This window comes from Nannobrachium achirus, assembly GCF_963921795.1.
Source record: "Nannobrachium achirus genome assembly, chromosome: 10".
NCBI lineage: Eukaryota > Metazoa > Chordata > Actinopteri > Myctophiformes > Myctophidae > Nannobrachium > Nannobrachium achirus.
Window position 1 is genome coordinate 52,879,685 of NC_137819.1, and position 18,566 is coordinate 52,898,250.

Genomic DNA, 18,566 nt, shown 5'->3' on the forward strand with positions numbered 1-18,566 from the left:
ATGGGAGGTATTGCAACCCTAGATTCATCCGATTAAAATAAAATCTAGTGTTGCAATTTGCGGCAAGAACCCATCAAGGCTTCGTGGGTGGTGTAACTGATAGAAAATAAGTACTTTTTTCAGATGAACTATCCCTTTAACTCATTGATCGCAACCCCCGATAGTCCAGAGAAAATCCCTATGTAGCTCACTGCCTTTCTTCTCTTACCTTTTAACGGTGGCACAAGCGTATCCGTCGTGCACGATCGGACCCCAACCATGCATCATGCGTGTTTACGTTGTCCACAGCTTCAAAGTAAAAAAAAAACTATGAAAAACGGACAGTCCGTTCAGGAACAGTGGCTCCTGTGTTGTATAAACAGTGTGTGAACCATCCCATGGCTTGGAGGGATGAAATCTGCTTCCTGTTGCCATGGTAATAGTGCAGCGATCAAATGGGTCTGTGAAGAAACCGTTTTGAGAGGTTTAGTTCCACTTTTGTTTTAGTTCTGGGGGCGATAAAAACAATATTTTAATTAAAGCTTATTCAATTCTCTGGTTTATCATACCCGGCAGGGAGCTACATAGACAGGGATATTTTTGGCAGTAAAAGAGTTTTAAAGGACAACTTTGTTTTTTTTACAACATGAGTGTTAAAATGTTTTCATTTACTGCTTTCTTTCGCTTTAGCCATTTTTGCGATTTTGTTTTCAGTGGGATGAAGGCTTGCGTACAAGTGACTAAATATATATTTTTAGACACAATAAGCCGCCGATTTCTTTAATACTATTTACAGTTACAGTACTATTTGGGCTCTGGGCTTATTGTGTCTAAAAAGACATATTTAGCCACTTGAACGCATGCCCCCATGCACTGAAATCATTAAAATCGCTAAAATTATAGAAAGCAGTAAATGAAAATGTTTTAATCTTTTATTTTCTCTAATTACAATCTAAAATATGAACCCTTGTTGTAAAAAAACAAAGTTGTCCGTTGACAACAGGACCATAAAAATTTAAATCTGCTAAATTAATCTAAATTGTGTAATTGTGGGGCACGGTGGCGCAGTGGTTAGCGCTTCGCCTCAGAGCTAGAAGGTCCTGGGTTCGATTCCCGTCGGGGGATTCTGTGGGCACTGGCGGCGTGTTCCTCACTCCGCATCATCAGCGCCCACACCCTAGGTGGGGTTGGCGATAGGGCCATTCTGTGTGGAGTTTGCATGTTCTCCCTGTGTCTCCTAGGGTTGATAACCTCACAAAAACATGCATGTAATCCTGGTCTCAATAATGCCTCCCCCTGGCCAGCCGGGGCGCCTGATGGGGGGGAAAGGAACTGGTTGGAATAACGTGTTCCTTCCAAGCGCTACGTCCAAACCAGGGAAATCTCCACTGTCAGGTGAAAAGAAGAAACTTGGTCTCCTCATGCATAGAAGGAAGCATGAGGTCAGTCTGTTGTCTCCCCAGGTGTGGCAGAGGGAGAGCAGAGCCCAGGATTACATAGGCAATTGGCACTGGGTGAAAAAATGGGTTACAAAATTGTGGGATTAAAAGAAAATAATTGTGTGCTTGTGTAATTATATACTTGATGAATCTGCGGTGGGGGGTTGGTCTTGGGAAGTAGCCCATAGAACTGTTTCTAGTACGGTGTCCTTTCTAAGAGCACTGGCCTCCAGGGAGTGGCTGAAGCACAAGCAGAGATACCCCGTCAACACATAGGATTGCTGCTGACCTTGGACATCCACCTCTACGGAAGGACTTTAACCACCTTGGAGATGATGCTGTCAGGTTCAGACCAACACCACCTGCCTCCTCACCAGCATCTTCCCAGTTGACAACTACTGACCTCAGAAAGACCCCATCACCCCACTCAGAAACATCAGCAGGAAACACTGTGCTCAGAGACAACTGTTAACTGTGTATACATACCAAGTTGGTTCTCAAAATGGGGTAAAATGGGGTAATGCATGTGTCTAGGCAATTCTTGGCCATCTGGCCAGTGATGTACAGTATATCGGACCAGAGAGATCCATGTACTGTATATGGTACTTCCCTTTTATGCTCATACATGGAGATCACTGTCTGAGCCAGCCACACAGATATGGCATTCCCATATAAAGTTAGATATTGGCTTAATATTGATGACACAGGGATCTCCATGTATGGGCATAAAAGGGATTCTGGGGAATACCCATATATGGACTTTTACATAGGTGATGTCACCTGTGTTATCACCTGTGATGTCACAGTGATGTGTCAGGGGAACCACAGTGTCAGGCGTAACCTTCAGAGATACACGGATACGTGGACAAGATGTGCCGGACATCACAGTGACATCAGAGCTTGATGCCAGAGCAGCAAACCCATAGACCGTAAACATGTGTACACACACGTCTACACGGAGACAAGCTGTGACATTTCTCATGGTAAACTGCTATCTGCTATTTTTGAAAAATGTTGAACATTTATTTGGGCGTATTCTTTTTTTAAAGTGGACATTTAAAACTAAAATCTTTGCTTCTAGAGGTCCCTGTCACAAACATTTTCAGATGGGGGTCCGCGGGCAAATAAATATAATTTTGGGGGTCCTTGGCCAGGAAGACATTTGAGAACTAATGATGTATCCACTATATACAGGTTCTCAACGAGGGGGGTCCTTGGAGGGTTCCAGGGGATCCACAGCTAAACGATCGATAGTTAGGAGCCAAATGGACCCTTACAGCCAGGGATGTAACTCTATGAGTGTACAAATGGAACCATATGGTAGATTGGGGTCCCAGAGTTGACAATCATATCAAATGGAGGTCCATGAACGATTGCATATCAAACCTGGGGTGTCCTTCATCATCACTTGTATACGTATATAGTGTATTCTCTAAAAGAAATAATCATAGAAACTCTCAAAGCACTCTAAACAGGTACGGTATAGTTACAGTACACTTTTTTTGGTAATCAATCAGGTAATGTTTTTTTTAGCATGATACAGCTGTTCAGTATGAAGCTGGTCTGTTCACTCATCCTGTATCTAATCTAATCCTACACTGCAAATATCCAGGGTTCATTTTTACACTCAAAGAGGTAAATTGACACTCACAAGTCACCACCAAAGACCAGACGGAGGAAATACATCTCCACACTGGCCGAGGAATGCCTTGAGAAGAGGATGAAGTGGCTCAGGAGAGGGAACACTGGAAATCTCAGTTGGAACTGTTACCCCTGTGACCCGATTCTGGATAAGCGGTTGAAGATGGATGGATGGATGGACTTCATGCCATCTATTTAAGTCTGTTTCAACAATCTTCTACTAAATGGTAAATGGTGCATTTATATAGCGCCTTTATCCAAAGCGCTTTACATAGATTGTGCATTACATTCACCCATTCACACACACATTCATACACCGGTGGCGGAGGAAACCATGCAAGGCACCAACCTGCTCACCGGGAGCAATTAGGGGTTCAGAGTCTTGCTCAAGGACTCTTCGACATTAACTCAGGGGGAGCCCGGATTCGAATTGGGAACCCTTTGGGAACCCTATACTCTAATAACGGTTTCTCTACCCCTGAGCTATGCCGCCCTATAATGTTCGTCTACTATAATGTTCTCACCAGTACATCAGGCCACTTTAGCCTTGGATATTAAGTAAATGTTCAATAATTGATTGCTCCCTATTTTGTCCAAGTCAGTAGAGCCATCTCAACATGCCTGCAGTGGCAGTCATGCACGGACCACGTGCCCCGAGTTTGAATCTGACTGCCAGTCTTAACTTGCATCATGTCTCCTATCTCTCTCTCTCTCTCTCTCTCTCTCTCTCTCTCTCTCTCTCTCTCTCTCTGACTTTAGTTTCCTGTCTCTATACTGTACACCAGCCTAAATAAAGCTTAAACATGCTATGCACAACAACAACATAACAGTAACAATAACTATCTCTTCATGTGCAGCTGGGTACAAACATGTATTGCCTGAAACCATACGAACGAATACTAAATGCACTGGGTGATATAAATAGTACAATATATCATATGGATGCAACTTGCACTGTCCCCTCCCCTTACACTGAAAGTGAATTCCCTTATGTTGCTATATCTGGGCAACTCCCTGCTGCAATTACCAGGAACAAACTACCCCTGCAATATTTATTGCACTTAAAAATAAAGTGCTTCTGAATGGAGATGTCCTCCTGATATGAGCATAATCCATGTGGTCCTTAAAAAGCAGACTGGATGCTGTTGTGAGTTATTTTACTCCCAAGTATTGAAAGACATTGATGACACAGACTACTGGCTGCCAGTGGTGTGAAGTAACTAAGTACATTTACTTAAGTACTGTACTTTGTACAGTTTTGAGGTATTTGTACTTTACATGAGTATTTCCACTTTTCAGTGCTTTTACTTCTACTCCACTACATCTCAGAGGCAAATATTGTACTTTTACTCCACTACAGTTATTTGATCACTTTAGTTACTATTTACTTTGCAGACATAAATTATAGGCTATTATAAAACATACATTAATCCACTTTAGCCCTATTTTATACCTAGGCTATTTGAAAATAGCCGATCTACAAGCTCACAGTGAGCTTGTAGATCTGCTATTTTCAAACATTGTACTTTTACTTTTGGTACTTTTGATGCCAATACTTTCGTACTTTTACTCAAGTCCATTTTGAATTCCAGACTTTTACTTGTAACAGTCTAGTATTTCTATATTGCAGGATTGATACTTTTACTTAAGTAAAAGATCTGGGTACTTTTTCCACCACTGCTGGCTGCACATGAAAACATGTTTATGTGCAATATATATGAGCTATACCTATTCAGACTTTTTGACATAGATCATAATAAACAGCCACAGTAGGAAAGAGCTTGAGCCTCTCTCTCACAACAGTGCAGTTCATTTGCTTGTCGCCATCACCTCTCATTCCACAGAACCGCTGTCCAGCCCTTGCTGTGCTGAAACGGACGTGTCCCACACAGCCGCGGGCTCAACAGTCAAACCTTGACTTGACATGTTTACATAATGTAAAATAAAGTTTGCAGACGCTCATTTCATGACTGTGACTTTAAAAAGCCTTTGACAAACTGCATTTGCAATTAGGCTTCGACATGAATTATTCAAAGTCCCTCCAACCATCTACATACAGAGTCAGGACAGCAATAAAGTATAACTTTTAAAATGAATTAATAAATGCCTTTCGTCGCGCGTTTGTCAAGTGAAAATGTGTCGTTTAAACAACCTTGAAGCCCAAAGTATTTTCCTTTTTTTTTAAATGATGAGGAGTCTTTTCTTCCATAGACAGGTAGCCGACTTTGATGAGAAAACAAGAAAAAAACACAGCATCTCGTTTGTTCTTTTTCAAATTAAACGATACGTTATTAATAGCTGAAGAAGACGCTTCTCCTACCTGCCAAAAACCTGCTCCCTTCCCCGAGTCGAGATGATTTCATCTTCCCAAATATTTCGCATACTTCTGCCAGCTTCATGTCTGTCTGTTCCTTTGTCCGCAGCTCAAACACGCTGACACATGACTTCTTATGGGGGGGATGAATGAAGTTTCCTATGAACGCTCAAACTGTTGATATCAACTTTTCTTTTCTTTGCATCGGACAAGAAGAATTCCATTGTGTGTCCCTCTGTGTTTTATTCGCGTGTTGTTTGTGGATGTGTGGCGGCGCGTGGAGAAAGATCAATGAAACAAAGTTGGAGACGTGCCAGATTAAAGGCGGTGTTTAGTTATTTCTTTGTCTGTTCATGCAGAGAGAAGGTGCAGTGGAGAGAGGCAGCGTTATGACTTTCTGTCCCGCCTTCAACTTCACGGTCGTCTTGCTACTGACTGACTGAGTCAACCACGTGTTGGATATTATGGGCAAACAATCCCAGCAGACTGATTAATTATAGGCCAGGGCTCTTCTTCTGAATATTGAATGTCGTGTGCTGCCCCCAAATTGACTTCCATTAGGCAAATTAATGGACACCCAATTTAAATTATGTCATAGGTAAGGCCTATCAAGATATGAAAAGATGGTGTGAGCCTAAATTAAAATGTGTCTAAATATGACTGTTTGAGCAGGAGGACTGACTAAATGTGATATTTGTAAATGAGAAATGTAGGCTATTCATTAGTGATTACTAAAACGAATTAATAGCTTAATTAAAGTCAATTTAATTAATTTGGCTGGGGACACCTAATCCACTGACTGGAGTTCTGGGTCCCCGAGCCGGCTGGTCCCACCTATAGCTCTGGCCCACCATGTTCAACAACAAAAATTGTTATCTGTTAGCCTATTGAACTTTTACATATCAATCTTTTTCAACCAAACTTTGATAGGAAGGACAGCTAAATCCTACAGTAGAAATGTGTTCATACACTATAGGCCTACAACGTTAGGCACTGTACCTCAAGGTGAGGTCCAGGGGGTCCCCAGCTAAATTATTCTTAATTAAAGGACCACTTCACCCATTTTCAACCTATCTTCGTATAAATGGTCCTCACTATTGCTCAAAAGATGGCACCATGCATTAATAAAAAAAATAATTCTTGGCCATATGGCCAGTGATGATATCGGACCAGTTGCCCATATATGGAGATCCGTGTACTGTATAGTACATCCCTTTTATGTCCATACATGGAGATCCCTGTCTGAACCAGTCGCACAGATATGGGCTGTCTGTCTTCCTCCATATATGGGCATTCCCATATGAAGTCCTGCATATGGGCTTAATATTGATAACATCAGGGATCTCCATATATGGGCATAAAATGGATTCTGTAAGAGTGGTTCCCATGACATCACAGCATACAATATATGTTATACCCATAACCCATTTTTAATATAAATAATATAAAAATAATAGTAATGTGTTTAAAATGATTGTGATACTGTATTAACTAGCTGGGGTACCCCTGGACCCCTAGGGGGTCCCCCGACCCCACTTTGAGGACCAATGCACAAAAGGACTTCTGGACGAAATGACAGACCATACAGTATATGACCAAATCATGTCTAACTAGAAGCAGTGCTCTTCCGAGCACAGGTCTCCACCAGGCCGTGCGTCCTGGTGGTGCTACTGTATAATAGGCCAATGTAAAAAGGGTGGCATATGTTCTTCACCTTAGATCTTTCATGGCAATCGGACGCTGCATGCATGATTTCAAGCATTGTTTTCCAAAAATGTGTTTTGCTAAAGTCTACCTGCTGGTGGCGCTATAACAGGACAATGTTAAAAAGGTAGCATTTGTTCCTTGACCTAGTGGGAATATGTGTGGCAAATGTGACGGTAATCGCAAGCTGCGTTGATGATTTGAGGCATTTTGTTCAAAAACGGAGCAATCCTGCAAACTTTGGAAGCTAATATTAGCCAATCAGGATGGAATATGAAATATCAGACGGATCGGACTTGATCACATGACTATAGAGATACTGTGTACCGATTTGCATGATTTTTGGATAAAATCTCAAGGAGTAATATCCAAAAATGTGTTTTACATAAGTCGGCCCAAAGGTGGCGCTATAAAAGGCTGATGTGAAAAATGCAGGGCAAAGGTTTATCCTTAGCCTCTAGGGAGTGCGCTTACAAAGTTTGAAACTGATCGGTGGAGTTATAGGTAAAACCACAAATCGGGCTGTTATAGCGCCACCATGAGGCTGATTAAAAAAAATTAAGTGGCATTTCTTCCTCGGCCTAGTGGGAACGTGTGTGCGCGATTTCATGATAATTGCACTTTGCGTTTGTTATTTGAGGCATTTTGTTCAAAACGGCTCAATCCCACAAACTTTGGAAGCCAATCTTAGCCAATCAGGATGGAATATGCAAAATCGGACAGATCCGTGTCGATCACATGACTGTCGAGATATTGCCTACCGATTTGTAGGATTTTTGGACAAAATCTGTAAGAGTAGTGCACAGAAATGTGTTTAGCAAACATCGGCCACTAGTTGGCGCTAGAAAAGGCCCATTTGAAAAATTTAGGGCAGAGGTTCTAGATTGGCATCCAGGGAATGTGTGTGCTCACTTTGGCAGCGACCGGGCCAACGGCGACTGAGATTTGGCGCTCACAAACTGCGAGGACGCACGGACGGACGCACGGACGGACGCACGCACGGACGCACGGACGGACACACGGACGGAGGGGAAAACATACTCTCCCTCAGCCTTCGGCTGGTGGAGACAACAAGAAAAATGTTCATACTGTAGATTGGGGTCTCAGAGATACACATCTTATAAAATGGGGGTCCATGACCTAATGCATATATCAAACAGGGAGCCCTTGAAATTATGAAAGTTGAGAGTCACCAGACTAGACTAATGGTAAAAGTGAGTTTGTGGCTATGTGTGGAGGGTAACCTCATATACATAGGGTCCAACCCCAATTGGCAGAGGGAGTAGCATGTAGCAGGTCAAGTCCATTCACTTGACCCAATTACAACTAGGAAGTAGAAGAATAAACACTGATTGTTGTAGTGGTGCAAGTCGACAGAGAGCATGTACAGTATACTAAACCAATAATAGATGCAATAAAAGTACAAATATATTCTGTGTAAATCCCAGTGGTGAAAAGTAATTAAGTACATGTAGTCAAGTACTGTAAACTTAAGTACAATTCTGAGGTACTTTTACTTTACGGGAGTATTTCAATATAGGCTACTTTTCCCCCTATACTCCACTATATCTCAGAGGCAAATATTGTACTTTTTACTCCACTACAATTATTTGAAAACATACCATTTGAAAGTAGCCAATCTACAAGCTCACAACATGTCGTCATTTGACGCCTTGTGAACTTGTAGATCAGCGATTTTCAAAAGATCTTTGTACATTTTATACATTTGAAAACTTGTGAAATGGGACATTCTGTATAATTCTGACCTTTACGTGTAAGTATTTCTACATTGTAGTATTGATACTTTATAAGTAACAGAATGTACTACTTTTTCCACCACTTTATCATCACTGTCGGGCAGAAACCTCGTATCTCCAAGTTTCAAATTTGTACATTTTTTCGCACTGCTTCATCATACAAGGCCATCGCACAAAAGTAGTGAAAACAGCTGATCTACAAGCACACAACGCCTCACGGTGCGAGGCGTTGTGTGCTTGTAGATCGGCTGTTCTCACTAGTTTAAATCATTATTAAAAGGATAAATACAAAACCAACGGTTTTGTACATACAAGGTTTCCACTAGACAGCAATGTTATGTATCCCAAGATACAAAATGTTGTGATACAGAGTTCACATCACGTCACTCTTCCATTAGATGTTCCACATCTCTGGCAGATATGGGCACATGACAGGAATGATATATATATATATATATATATATATATATATATATATATATATATATATATATACCGTACATACAGATATGGGCACATGACAGGAATGATATATATATATATATATATATATATATATATATATATATATATATATATATATATATATATATATATACATACAGATATGGGCACACATGACAGGAATGATATATATATATATATATATATATATATATATATATTATATATATATATATACAGATATGGTCACATGACAGGAATGCCACCTTGTCTAAAATGAGGCCACACGCAGTCACAACAATAAGTGTTCCCATGTGACCTGCAGCCAATTCCAGACATCTGGGCCACCGCTTCTTATGAATATGAGTGTGTGTGTGTGTGTGTGTGTGTGTGTGTGTGTGTGGTGTGTGTGTGTGTGTGTGTGTGTGTGTGTGTGTGTGTGTGTGCACCTTCATTACTATACTTGTGGGGGGGGGGGGGGGGGGGGGGGGGGGGGGGGGGGGGGGGGTGCGAGTAGCCTACTGTAGAATTCGAGAAACGTGGACAATTTTCCTGGCCTTCACAAGATTGATGATAAGGTTTTATGGTTTAGGCTTACAGTTACAGTGGGAAACGATTCAGGTTGGAGTTGGTGTTAGGATATGCCGATTCATACTTAGTTGCATGCAGGACAGGTGTCACACTGAAAACAGTGGACCTACAAGGTGTCACAGCACAACTGAATACAACTCAGGTATTGGGTTACGATCACAAGTGGCACAAAAAACGTAAATGTCCAATTCTAAAATGTGGAACTTCTCACAAGCATAGGAATACAAAGGTTGTGTGTGTGTGTAATGACCGTGCCATATCCTTCTCATTACCCTCCCAGATACATCAAACTAAAGCCGGATGTGGCATCCTGCTCCCCTGACAGAGAGAGATGGTAATAATTACCAGTGTCTCCTGTGGAATAAGGGGCGTAAATTGATACACACTAAATACTGTACCTCAAGGCGCTCTCTCTCTCTCTCTCTCTCTCTCTCTCTCTCTCTCTCTCTCTCTCTCTCTGTCGCCTTCTCTTTCTCGTCAGATGCACCAGACAAATGAATGCATCCAGAAGGAATTAATTGGATTTGGGGGCAGTCTCCTGCACGATCCACCCAGGACCAGACAGGCACCCCTCCTTTTTGGCACGCACGCACGCACCGCACACACAGACACACACACACACACACACACACACACACACACACACACACACACACACACACACACACACTTCACACACACACACACACACACACACACACAAGCACACACAAGCACACACAAGCACATGCACGCATGCACACAAACCTTACTCCAACCTCGCCCCCCCCTTTATTCCAGTCATGCCTCGCCGAAACGTCTGACACCCCTCCCCCTTCCATGGATCTGTCTGTGTCCCTTATCCCTCTCACACACACACACACACACACACACACACACACACACACACACACACACGGTAGCACGCACACACACAGGCACAGGCACGCGACTCCCCTGTGGATTGCAGCCTCTCACTTCGATAGTGTTTCCATGGCAGCCACGTTTCCTCCACGTGTGGAATCAGAGAGAGAGAGAGAGAGAGAGAGAGAGAGAGAGAGAGAGAGAGAGAGAGAGAGAGAGAGACACCAACCACTTACATTGATTCTTGATTCACCGTCTGCAGCCACACACTTCACCTGCAGCAACCACACACACACACACACACACACACACACACACACACACACACACACACACACACACACACACACACACACACACGCACACACACAGCCGCTTACACACATCAGATTGGATTGTGTGAGTGGCACACAAGGAACCACCTGCACAGCAAAAATCCTCAGTGTTAATTTATCCATGTGTTAACCATAATCTGTGAGCGTGCAGATGTAACCAAATGGACCCTCATGGGTCCATTTGGTTGCATTTGTACACTCATAGAGTTTGATGTTTACAATGTATTGTGGAGTGGTGGGGTTTGGCACCCTTCACAAAGGCCCCAGACTGCACTGTCTGGTCCAGACATGTTGTTGTAATGAGCATGGTGCTTACATGATAATTGCAAACACACCCACATGTATTGTGTAGTATGATGTACTGTTTACTTCATTTGATTTAACTCTTAAAAGTGTCAAATAAAAAGTACCTTCAAGGGTTCACTTGACACGCAAAGACACTCGATGACATTTTGTTCAGTTCCAGCTGATTTTATTTCCTTCTTGGAAGAAAAAAAAACAAAACAAAAACAAATAAAAAAACAACAATCTGTACAGAGGTCTGAGAGGCAGTGATTGACCCAAATATTGGCTGGTTTTGAGTTCTAAAAACGTCAAATGATATTGGCATGATTGGACGAAACGTGATCAAACACAGCATATTGCACAAATGAAAAACAACAGAAAAAGACAATAGAAAGGATGTCTGGAGAGAGAGAAACAAAACGAACAAACAGAAACCTCCTCACACAATCATCTTCAACATAAGGGGATGTCCAAAGATGGCCACTCTAGTGCCTTGTTGTTGATCATAATCATACATAAAACACACAATCTTTGCTCTATAGTACAGTCAGTTTACATAAATATCTTCATGTTCATTATTCTTTTTAAAAATCTTAAACACAACAGCTATAGCTACATATACCTGAATCTGAAATACAAATGCTATTTGCCATGCCATAATATAGGAAAACAATTAGCCTGCTATACGTAGCCAACAGGTACAGAAAGATTAAATACTATTTTTTTTCCTCCGATGCAATTTTGCGCAATAACAGATGAAGCACTTCATGTGTCCCCCCTCCCCCTCCCCCTCCCCCTCCAAAAAGGTCTAGGCAAGTGGAATGAGTGTGAAAATTCCATCCAGTGGTTCAAATAAAACTTATTCTCAATAATAATAAAAGAAAAGCACACAGAGGTATTACTGTAGCTCTGTCTGACAGTGACTGTCTAGGTCTAGGATCTTTAGCCTCATGTGTACCCCGCCGTACCACGGTGCGTGTCGCGCGGTGGGGGCATGTAAATCAGTGGTTCTCAAAGTGGGAGTCCATCCGTGGACCCCCCCACCCCCCAGGGGTCCTCGAGGGGCTGAATTATTGATAGTTAGCAACCAAATGGACTCTTACAGATCTGTAACTCAGAGTGTACAGATGCAAAACGAAATGGACCCAAAGGTTCCATTTCGTTTGCATCTGTACACTCTCTGAGTTATGAGGGTCTGTTGTTTGCCTATAATGCATAACAGCCTGGGGGGTTCCTTGAAATTAAAAAAGAGAAGAGTTTGAGAACCACTGATATAAATTAGGCTCTTTTTTAAAATCTCTCTCACTCATATAGGTCTATGTGTGTGTATACTGAGGGTAACGCACGCAGGCAGGCAGTCACACCACGAGGGCTGCTGTCGCTGCATGGCCTGGGCGTCAGTGGCGCTTTGTTTATACTTGGCTGGTGAAATCGAAGTCACTGTGCCTTTAAGAAGCATGTGGGTACATATTGTAAACATTGTGTGAGGTTAGATTGTGCCAAACAAGCCCCTCTTAATAGCCGTTCTAAACATCAGAGACCCAAACAACAATGTTGTAGGCTACCCACTCGCCCCCCGATCCCCCCCACCCCACCCCACCACCCTCCAACCACCCCCTCTCAATAGATTTTGTACAAAAATACAAGTAGAAAATCATAACACACTTAATCTCCTTAAAGGTGAGAGACGTCGACATTTAAATAAGATACACTTCTAGCCCTTCCGCGCTGGATACAGACAGGTGTTTGTTTATGTGCACACACAAAACGAGATCTGTACGAGAAGAACAATATACTTCAAAGTATAAAAAGAGTTTGGCCGGTATAAATACATCAATATAAAAACGTCGTCTGACACAGAGGAACTACAAAGTTTTTCTTTTTTTTCTCTTCTGAAGCACTAAGCGGAGAGTAATGCGCGTTGGGGAGCATCATTGGTCCTGAATTGTGCACTGAGTGTAAAGGATTGATTCATCAGAAAAAAGGGATTCTGAAGTGTTTCAGTCAGTCTTGATTTCTTAAAAGTCCTGCCGTTGAAAAAGAGAAGCTGGTGATAGTGTACTGTGTTCTATGGCAGAGGCGTCAATTGGGTATGGCAAGCCATGGCAGCTGCCATACCTTGGCTACAGGGGAAAACAATAAAATGTACTGTAGCCCTGCCTGTTGCTAAGGTATGGCAACATGACTGGTGTCTTGCACGCGCGCGAGGGCGCGCGTGCAAGACACCGGTCATGTTGCCATACCTTAGCCTTTTCTGAACTGACGCCGCTGTTCTATGGTCACACAAATTGCGTAATTACGCAGCAATGAACACTTGACGCATAATAACAACAACAACCAAATCCTCCTTATGGGAGGGGCATGCGTGTTGATTGATACTAACATTATTTTTGAGTTCGAAAAGAAATACACCTGAATATCAACTTGATGGTCGATGTGAATCGGCTATATCATAAAGTTTATGATATACACACACACACACACAACAAAGGGTAACCAAAAGTGGCGAGTTCTCTATAAATGTTCAGGTTTGCCCACCAACTCTATAATCAGTGTTCAGTCTCTCTTCCGCCAGAGTTGACGCATCCTCTCGCGGATTGAAATGAATATCTCTCACTAGAGTCCGTGCGTTTTGCTGCTCGCATGGGGCGTGTCTCTGCTTACATTAAACCTCCAAATGCAAGCTAAGCATTTCCCCATCTGTGCGCTGCGCTCAGCAAACGCACCAAGTCCAGTCCATAAGTCTGGGAGCAGTTAACTACACCAACACACACCCGGACTTCAACGCGCATATAGGCCACATTTCCTCCTTATCTCACTCTCCCTTATTTACTGAAAGAATGACGGAAACAATTCTGGTCTCGCACGCAACTTGCCTGTCGGGGCTATATTGTTGTTTAGACGTGGGGGACATGGCTGTTGTCTTTTCCTTCAGTATGTGAACACCAGATTGGAGATGGTGGACTCCAGCCAGTCTCCCGAGATCATCTCGCTGACCTCCGGCGTACAGTAGTCGGGGAAGTCGAAGTGAGAGCCCGCCCCGCACTCCCCGAAGCTCCAGTCCAAGTCCCGGTCCAGCTCCGCGTCAGAGAAGCCCATGCTGCCCAGGGACATGCTCTCAAAGCCGGGGCTCTGGTTCAGGTCGAGCCGCTCGTCCTCCAGCTCCTCGTCGGACGAGGAGGAGGAGACGGAGGAGGAGGAGTGGGAGGCGGACGGCGTCGGGGAGGACGCACGTGTGTAACGGAGGCGCGCGGCCGCCGACGGCGGCGACGACGCCTCGCCGGCCCCGGGGCTGTGCTCCTCGTAGAGGCTGAGCGGGTCGCTGGACTCCGCCGAGCTGCTGAGGGTGGGACTCGCCGGTACTCCCACCGAGGGCGGCCCGCTCTCCAGGCTGCCCGCGCCGCCGAACATGTGGCCGCGTCTCGCCTGCTGCTTCTCCGGTATCTGCCTGGCGCCCGACGCTGACCTGGATTTGAACAGCGCCTGGTGGTGGTGATCAACGGGAGACGCGTAGTCCTGCTGCCCCAGCGCGCTCGCCTTGACGCCCCCCGGCTTGTGCGTCCTGCTCACCCCCCTTGACCCTGCGCTCTTCTTCACCGAGGACTTGGAGCTGCGCTCCCCGCCGCTCTTCTCCCCGCGGTCCGTCTTGCTCGCGCCGCCGCTCACCGACTTGGCCTTCTTCCTCGGCCGGTACTTGTAGTCTGGGTAGTCGGCCATGTGTTTGAGTCTGAGCCTCTCCGCCTCGCGGATGAAGGGGATCTTGTCCGTGTCTTTGAGCAGCTTCCAGCGCTTCCCCAGCCGCTTGGAGATCTCCGCGTTGTGCATGTCCGGCGACTGCTCCATGATCTTTCGTCTCTCGATCTGAGACCAGACCATAAAGGCGTTCATGGGCCGCTTGATGTGCCCCGTTGGCGTTTTGCACCAAGCCACGTCGCTCCGCTCCCCGGAAGATGGGGACTCGGGTGTCGGCGACGCATCCATCTCCATATCCATGTCTCCCGTGTCCGTGGAGTCCCCGCCGGGGGAGAGAGCGTGCGCGCTGTCCGTGTGGCTCATGTGCTGCACCATCCTTCCTCTCCAAGTTTCTCAGCTGTCTGGAAAATATGCCGGTCGGTTCTGATTCTGTGACAAAGTTCACGCGCGCAAAGCGCACTGCACTGTCCAAAAAACAAAACAAGGTAATTCCGTAAAGATTCGCTTCAGAAGCAGTCTGTGGAAGCAGTTCTGTGACGGGATAAAAAGTTTGCCCCTAGAGTCTCCTCTCCTCTCCTCTCTGTCTCTGTTCAGTTTTCCGTGTCCGTTCGGGAGACACACCGGCACTCAACTTTCCGTCTTTCCCCGTGGTGTGGTGCGTTTCTTTCCCAAGATTACGCACGAAAAAACAAGTGGAAAATCCTGACACTGTGTAGGCTATTAGCTCAGCAGTAACTTTCAGCTGCCGGTGCGACTGAAAACTCGCCCTGCAATGCTAATGAAAACACTTTGCCGTGGGCTGCAGTAGTGCGAGTCTCTTGTGTGAACGTGGCTGTCTGCGCAGCTAGTCTGAGCAGTGGGAGAACCATGTGGTAGAATGGAGCGGCTGCACTTTTTCATAGTCCCCTCTTTCCTGAGCGGTCTGTATGTTACTGTAAACACAACAACGAGAGCCACACTGTTTTATATCCTCCTCCCGAGATATAAAAGCGACGGCCCTGGGCCAATCAGCGGCTGTCTCCATCCGAGCTTTCCGCGAGACCCCTCCCGCGCGCCACCCCATTGGCTGAATAAAACGGGCAATAATAATCGGCGCGTGCAATGAGGATTGGTGTGTCTGACCTCATTCCTGTCAGACTCCACTGAAAGGCAAACTTGGGTGTTTTAAAGGAACATGGTGTCCTTTCCCGTCCGCAAACCTAGAAGGATATACTTAGAACGACATTAGTTTCATGTGGATGGGTATTGCTAAATTTGGATTGTGTGTAAAAAAAAAAATGGCTTTTGGCATCCACAACAGGCGCATTTCGCATGATACGGGTAATTTATGAAAAGCTTGAGCCCAATGCAGCAACTTTGGAAGCAATAATATGCTGTTATGAAAGAGGATGGGGTGTGGGGGGATATTGCTGTGTGAGCTGAAAGCTCCCCATCTCTTCAGTCTGCTCACAAGTGGCGTTTCTGTGACTGCAGGGAGAGAGGTTTCATCTCTTTTCATCTCTATCCACGTCCTCAGTTGCGCTCCGGTTGGGTAACCAGCAGCGACACAGACTGACTCTCTCTCTCTCTCTCTCTCTCTCACACACACACACACACACACACACACACACACACACACACACACACACGGGAGAGGGGGGGAAAAGGCACTCGTCGTCGGGCACCCACCCAAGTCTCGCTATAGAGCACCGTTTCCCAAGCAGTGGCTCGGGACCCATTTGTGGGTCGCAGACAGATTTTTATGCGTCCCTTATTTGTTTTTTTAATTATTATTATTTCAAAACACTTCCAAAAAACATTCCTAAAAAAGCGAGCTCACAACGCGGCGCGTTGTGTTGTTGTGAGCTTGTACATCTGCTGTTTTCACTATAGTTAATTGGGTCCCGGGCGAAAAGCTTATTTCTCTAAAAAGTTTGGGAACCACTGCGCTAGAGGAAAGAGGAGCACAGACATGAAGAAGACGATCCTGATGATACGTCTCCCCTATATAAGCAAGGTAAGCAAGGGGGTGTGCAACAACATTGCCTTGCATGCACGGCATGGCGCACATGGCGGTGACCACGCCACACACTGAGCCCCAGACAACAAGCCTAGTCCACCACCACCACACACATTATATTACCATATCCGTCTCATGTATGATCATATTACAGCCCGTGTCGCTAGATGTCAGACTAGAGCCAACGGGAGCGGATGAGCTTTACATGTGTCCTGTGTGTAGGCTGAGTGTGTGTGTGTGTGTGTGTGTGTGTGTGTGTGTGTGTGTGCGTGCGTGCGTGCGTGTGCGCGCGCGCCCCATCGCTGGCAGATTTATCTCTCCTCTAATCAGTTGGGCTACAGTCATTAAATCATGTCAGTGATGTCATCATCTGGATGATCTGGTATATTAAGGTAAGGGTTCATACATCTACAAAACAGAGTAGCGCAATTACACGTTCATGATACATTAATACAGTCCTTGGAACACTACTTCCTATGTATAATTCAGTCATTCCTGCCACGTGTTGCTAGCTATACCTCCAAGCATTTTTTTTAATCGAGGGATTTAACAGTTCCAAGTCGAGTCGGAACGTGTGTGCTCATCCTGTGTTTGCATAAATCAAACACATAAACACTCTTATCTTTACTTGCCCCAGATACAAGCATGCACCTGTCCTCACAGAGTCACACTGTTCCTGCACTCTCTCTCACTCTGTCAATCTCCCTGTGTTTACACCTTCAGACTACACACACACACACACACACACACACACACACACACACACACACACACACACACACACACACACACACACACACACTCACACTCACACACTCAGTCACACAACACACAGAGGCACGCACAGGGTTTGTTTAAACAGGTGTAACGTGTCTACCTGTAATCTTATCTTATGTGCTGTGAGAAGCAGCTGTCAGGTATCTTTCCAGCCTGTCACTGGCAGATGTACAGTCTAATTCTCCGTCTTTGTATTTACTTATTTATTTTCCTCACATATACCGACCGGGGATGCTCTGAGTCTATTACAGGGGCGCCACAAGGGGGGGAAAAGTGGGACTGAGTTACTAGGGCCCAAGGTGGAGGGGGCCTTAATTATTTGATACTTTAGCTATTGAAAAATAGCAGATATACAAGCTCACAGCTGCGAGCTTGTTGATCTGCCATTTTTGAAAAGTTGTGAGAATGTGTGCAAATCTTTGAATATATGTATTATTTTACAGTAACATATATTAAGCGAACATTTGTAACTCAAATTTTGCTTCTGGAGGGTCCCTGGAACTAAATATTTTGAGATGGGAGTCCGTGGACAAATACATATGATTTTGGGGGTCCTTCATGAAAAAAGTTTGAGCACCGCTGAAACATAGGCTTTTCAAAAAACAAAGACTTAATGATAATGAATACCTACTCCTCCCGCGGGGGAAATTCAGATATCGCAGCCCAACCCAGCTGCTTTTTTTATCAGCTTTGACCCAGCTGAACTCAACCCAGTGATGCCCACAAGGAGCGCAAGGGGGAAGGGGAGCAGTGGTAACTGGAGTG

The 18,566-nt window shown here is 44.7% G+C and overlaps 1 protein-coding gene across 1 annotated transcript; it reads right to left on the reverse strand.

Annotated features, from left to right (window-relative positions):
* Positions 1–12,954: 12,954 nt before the first annotated feature.
* Positions 12,955–15,946, reverse strand: sox4a (SRY-box transcription factor 4a). The gene has a single exon (XM_080734825.1). It carries the CDS (start codon positions 15,398–15,400, stop codon positions 14,264–14,266), a length of 1,137 nt encoding a protein of 378 aa, XP_080590951.1. The 5' UTR covers positions 15,401–15,946; the 3' UTR covers positions 12,955–14,263.
* Between the last annotated feature and the right edge of the window lie 2,620 nt (positions 15,947–18,566).

What these genes read in the sequence shown, in the direction of transcription:
- sox4a (XM_080734825.1), bottom strand. Translation starts at nt 15,400, where the DNA reads ATGGTGCAGCACATGAGCCACACGGACAGCGCGCACGCTCTCTCCCCC.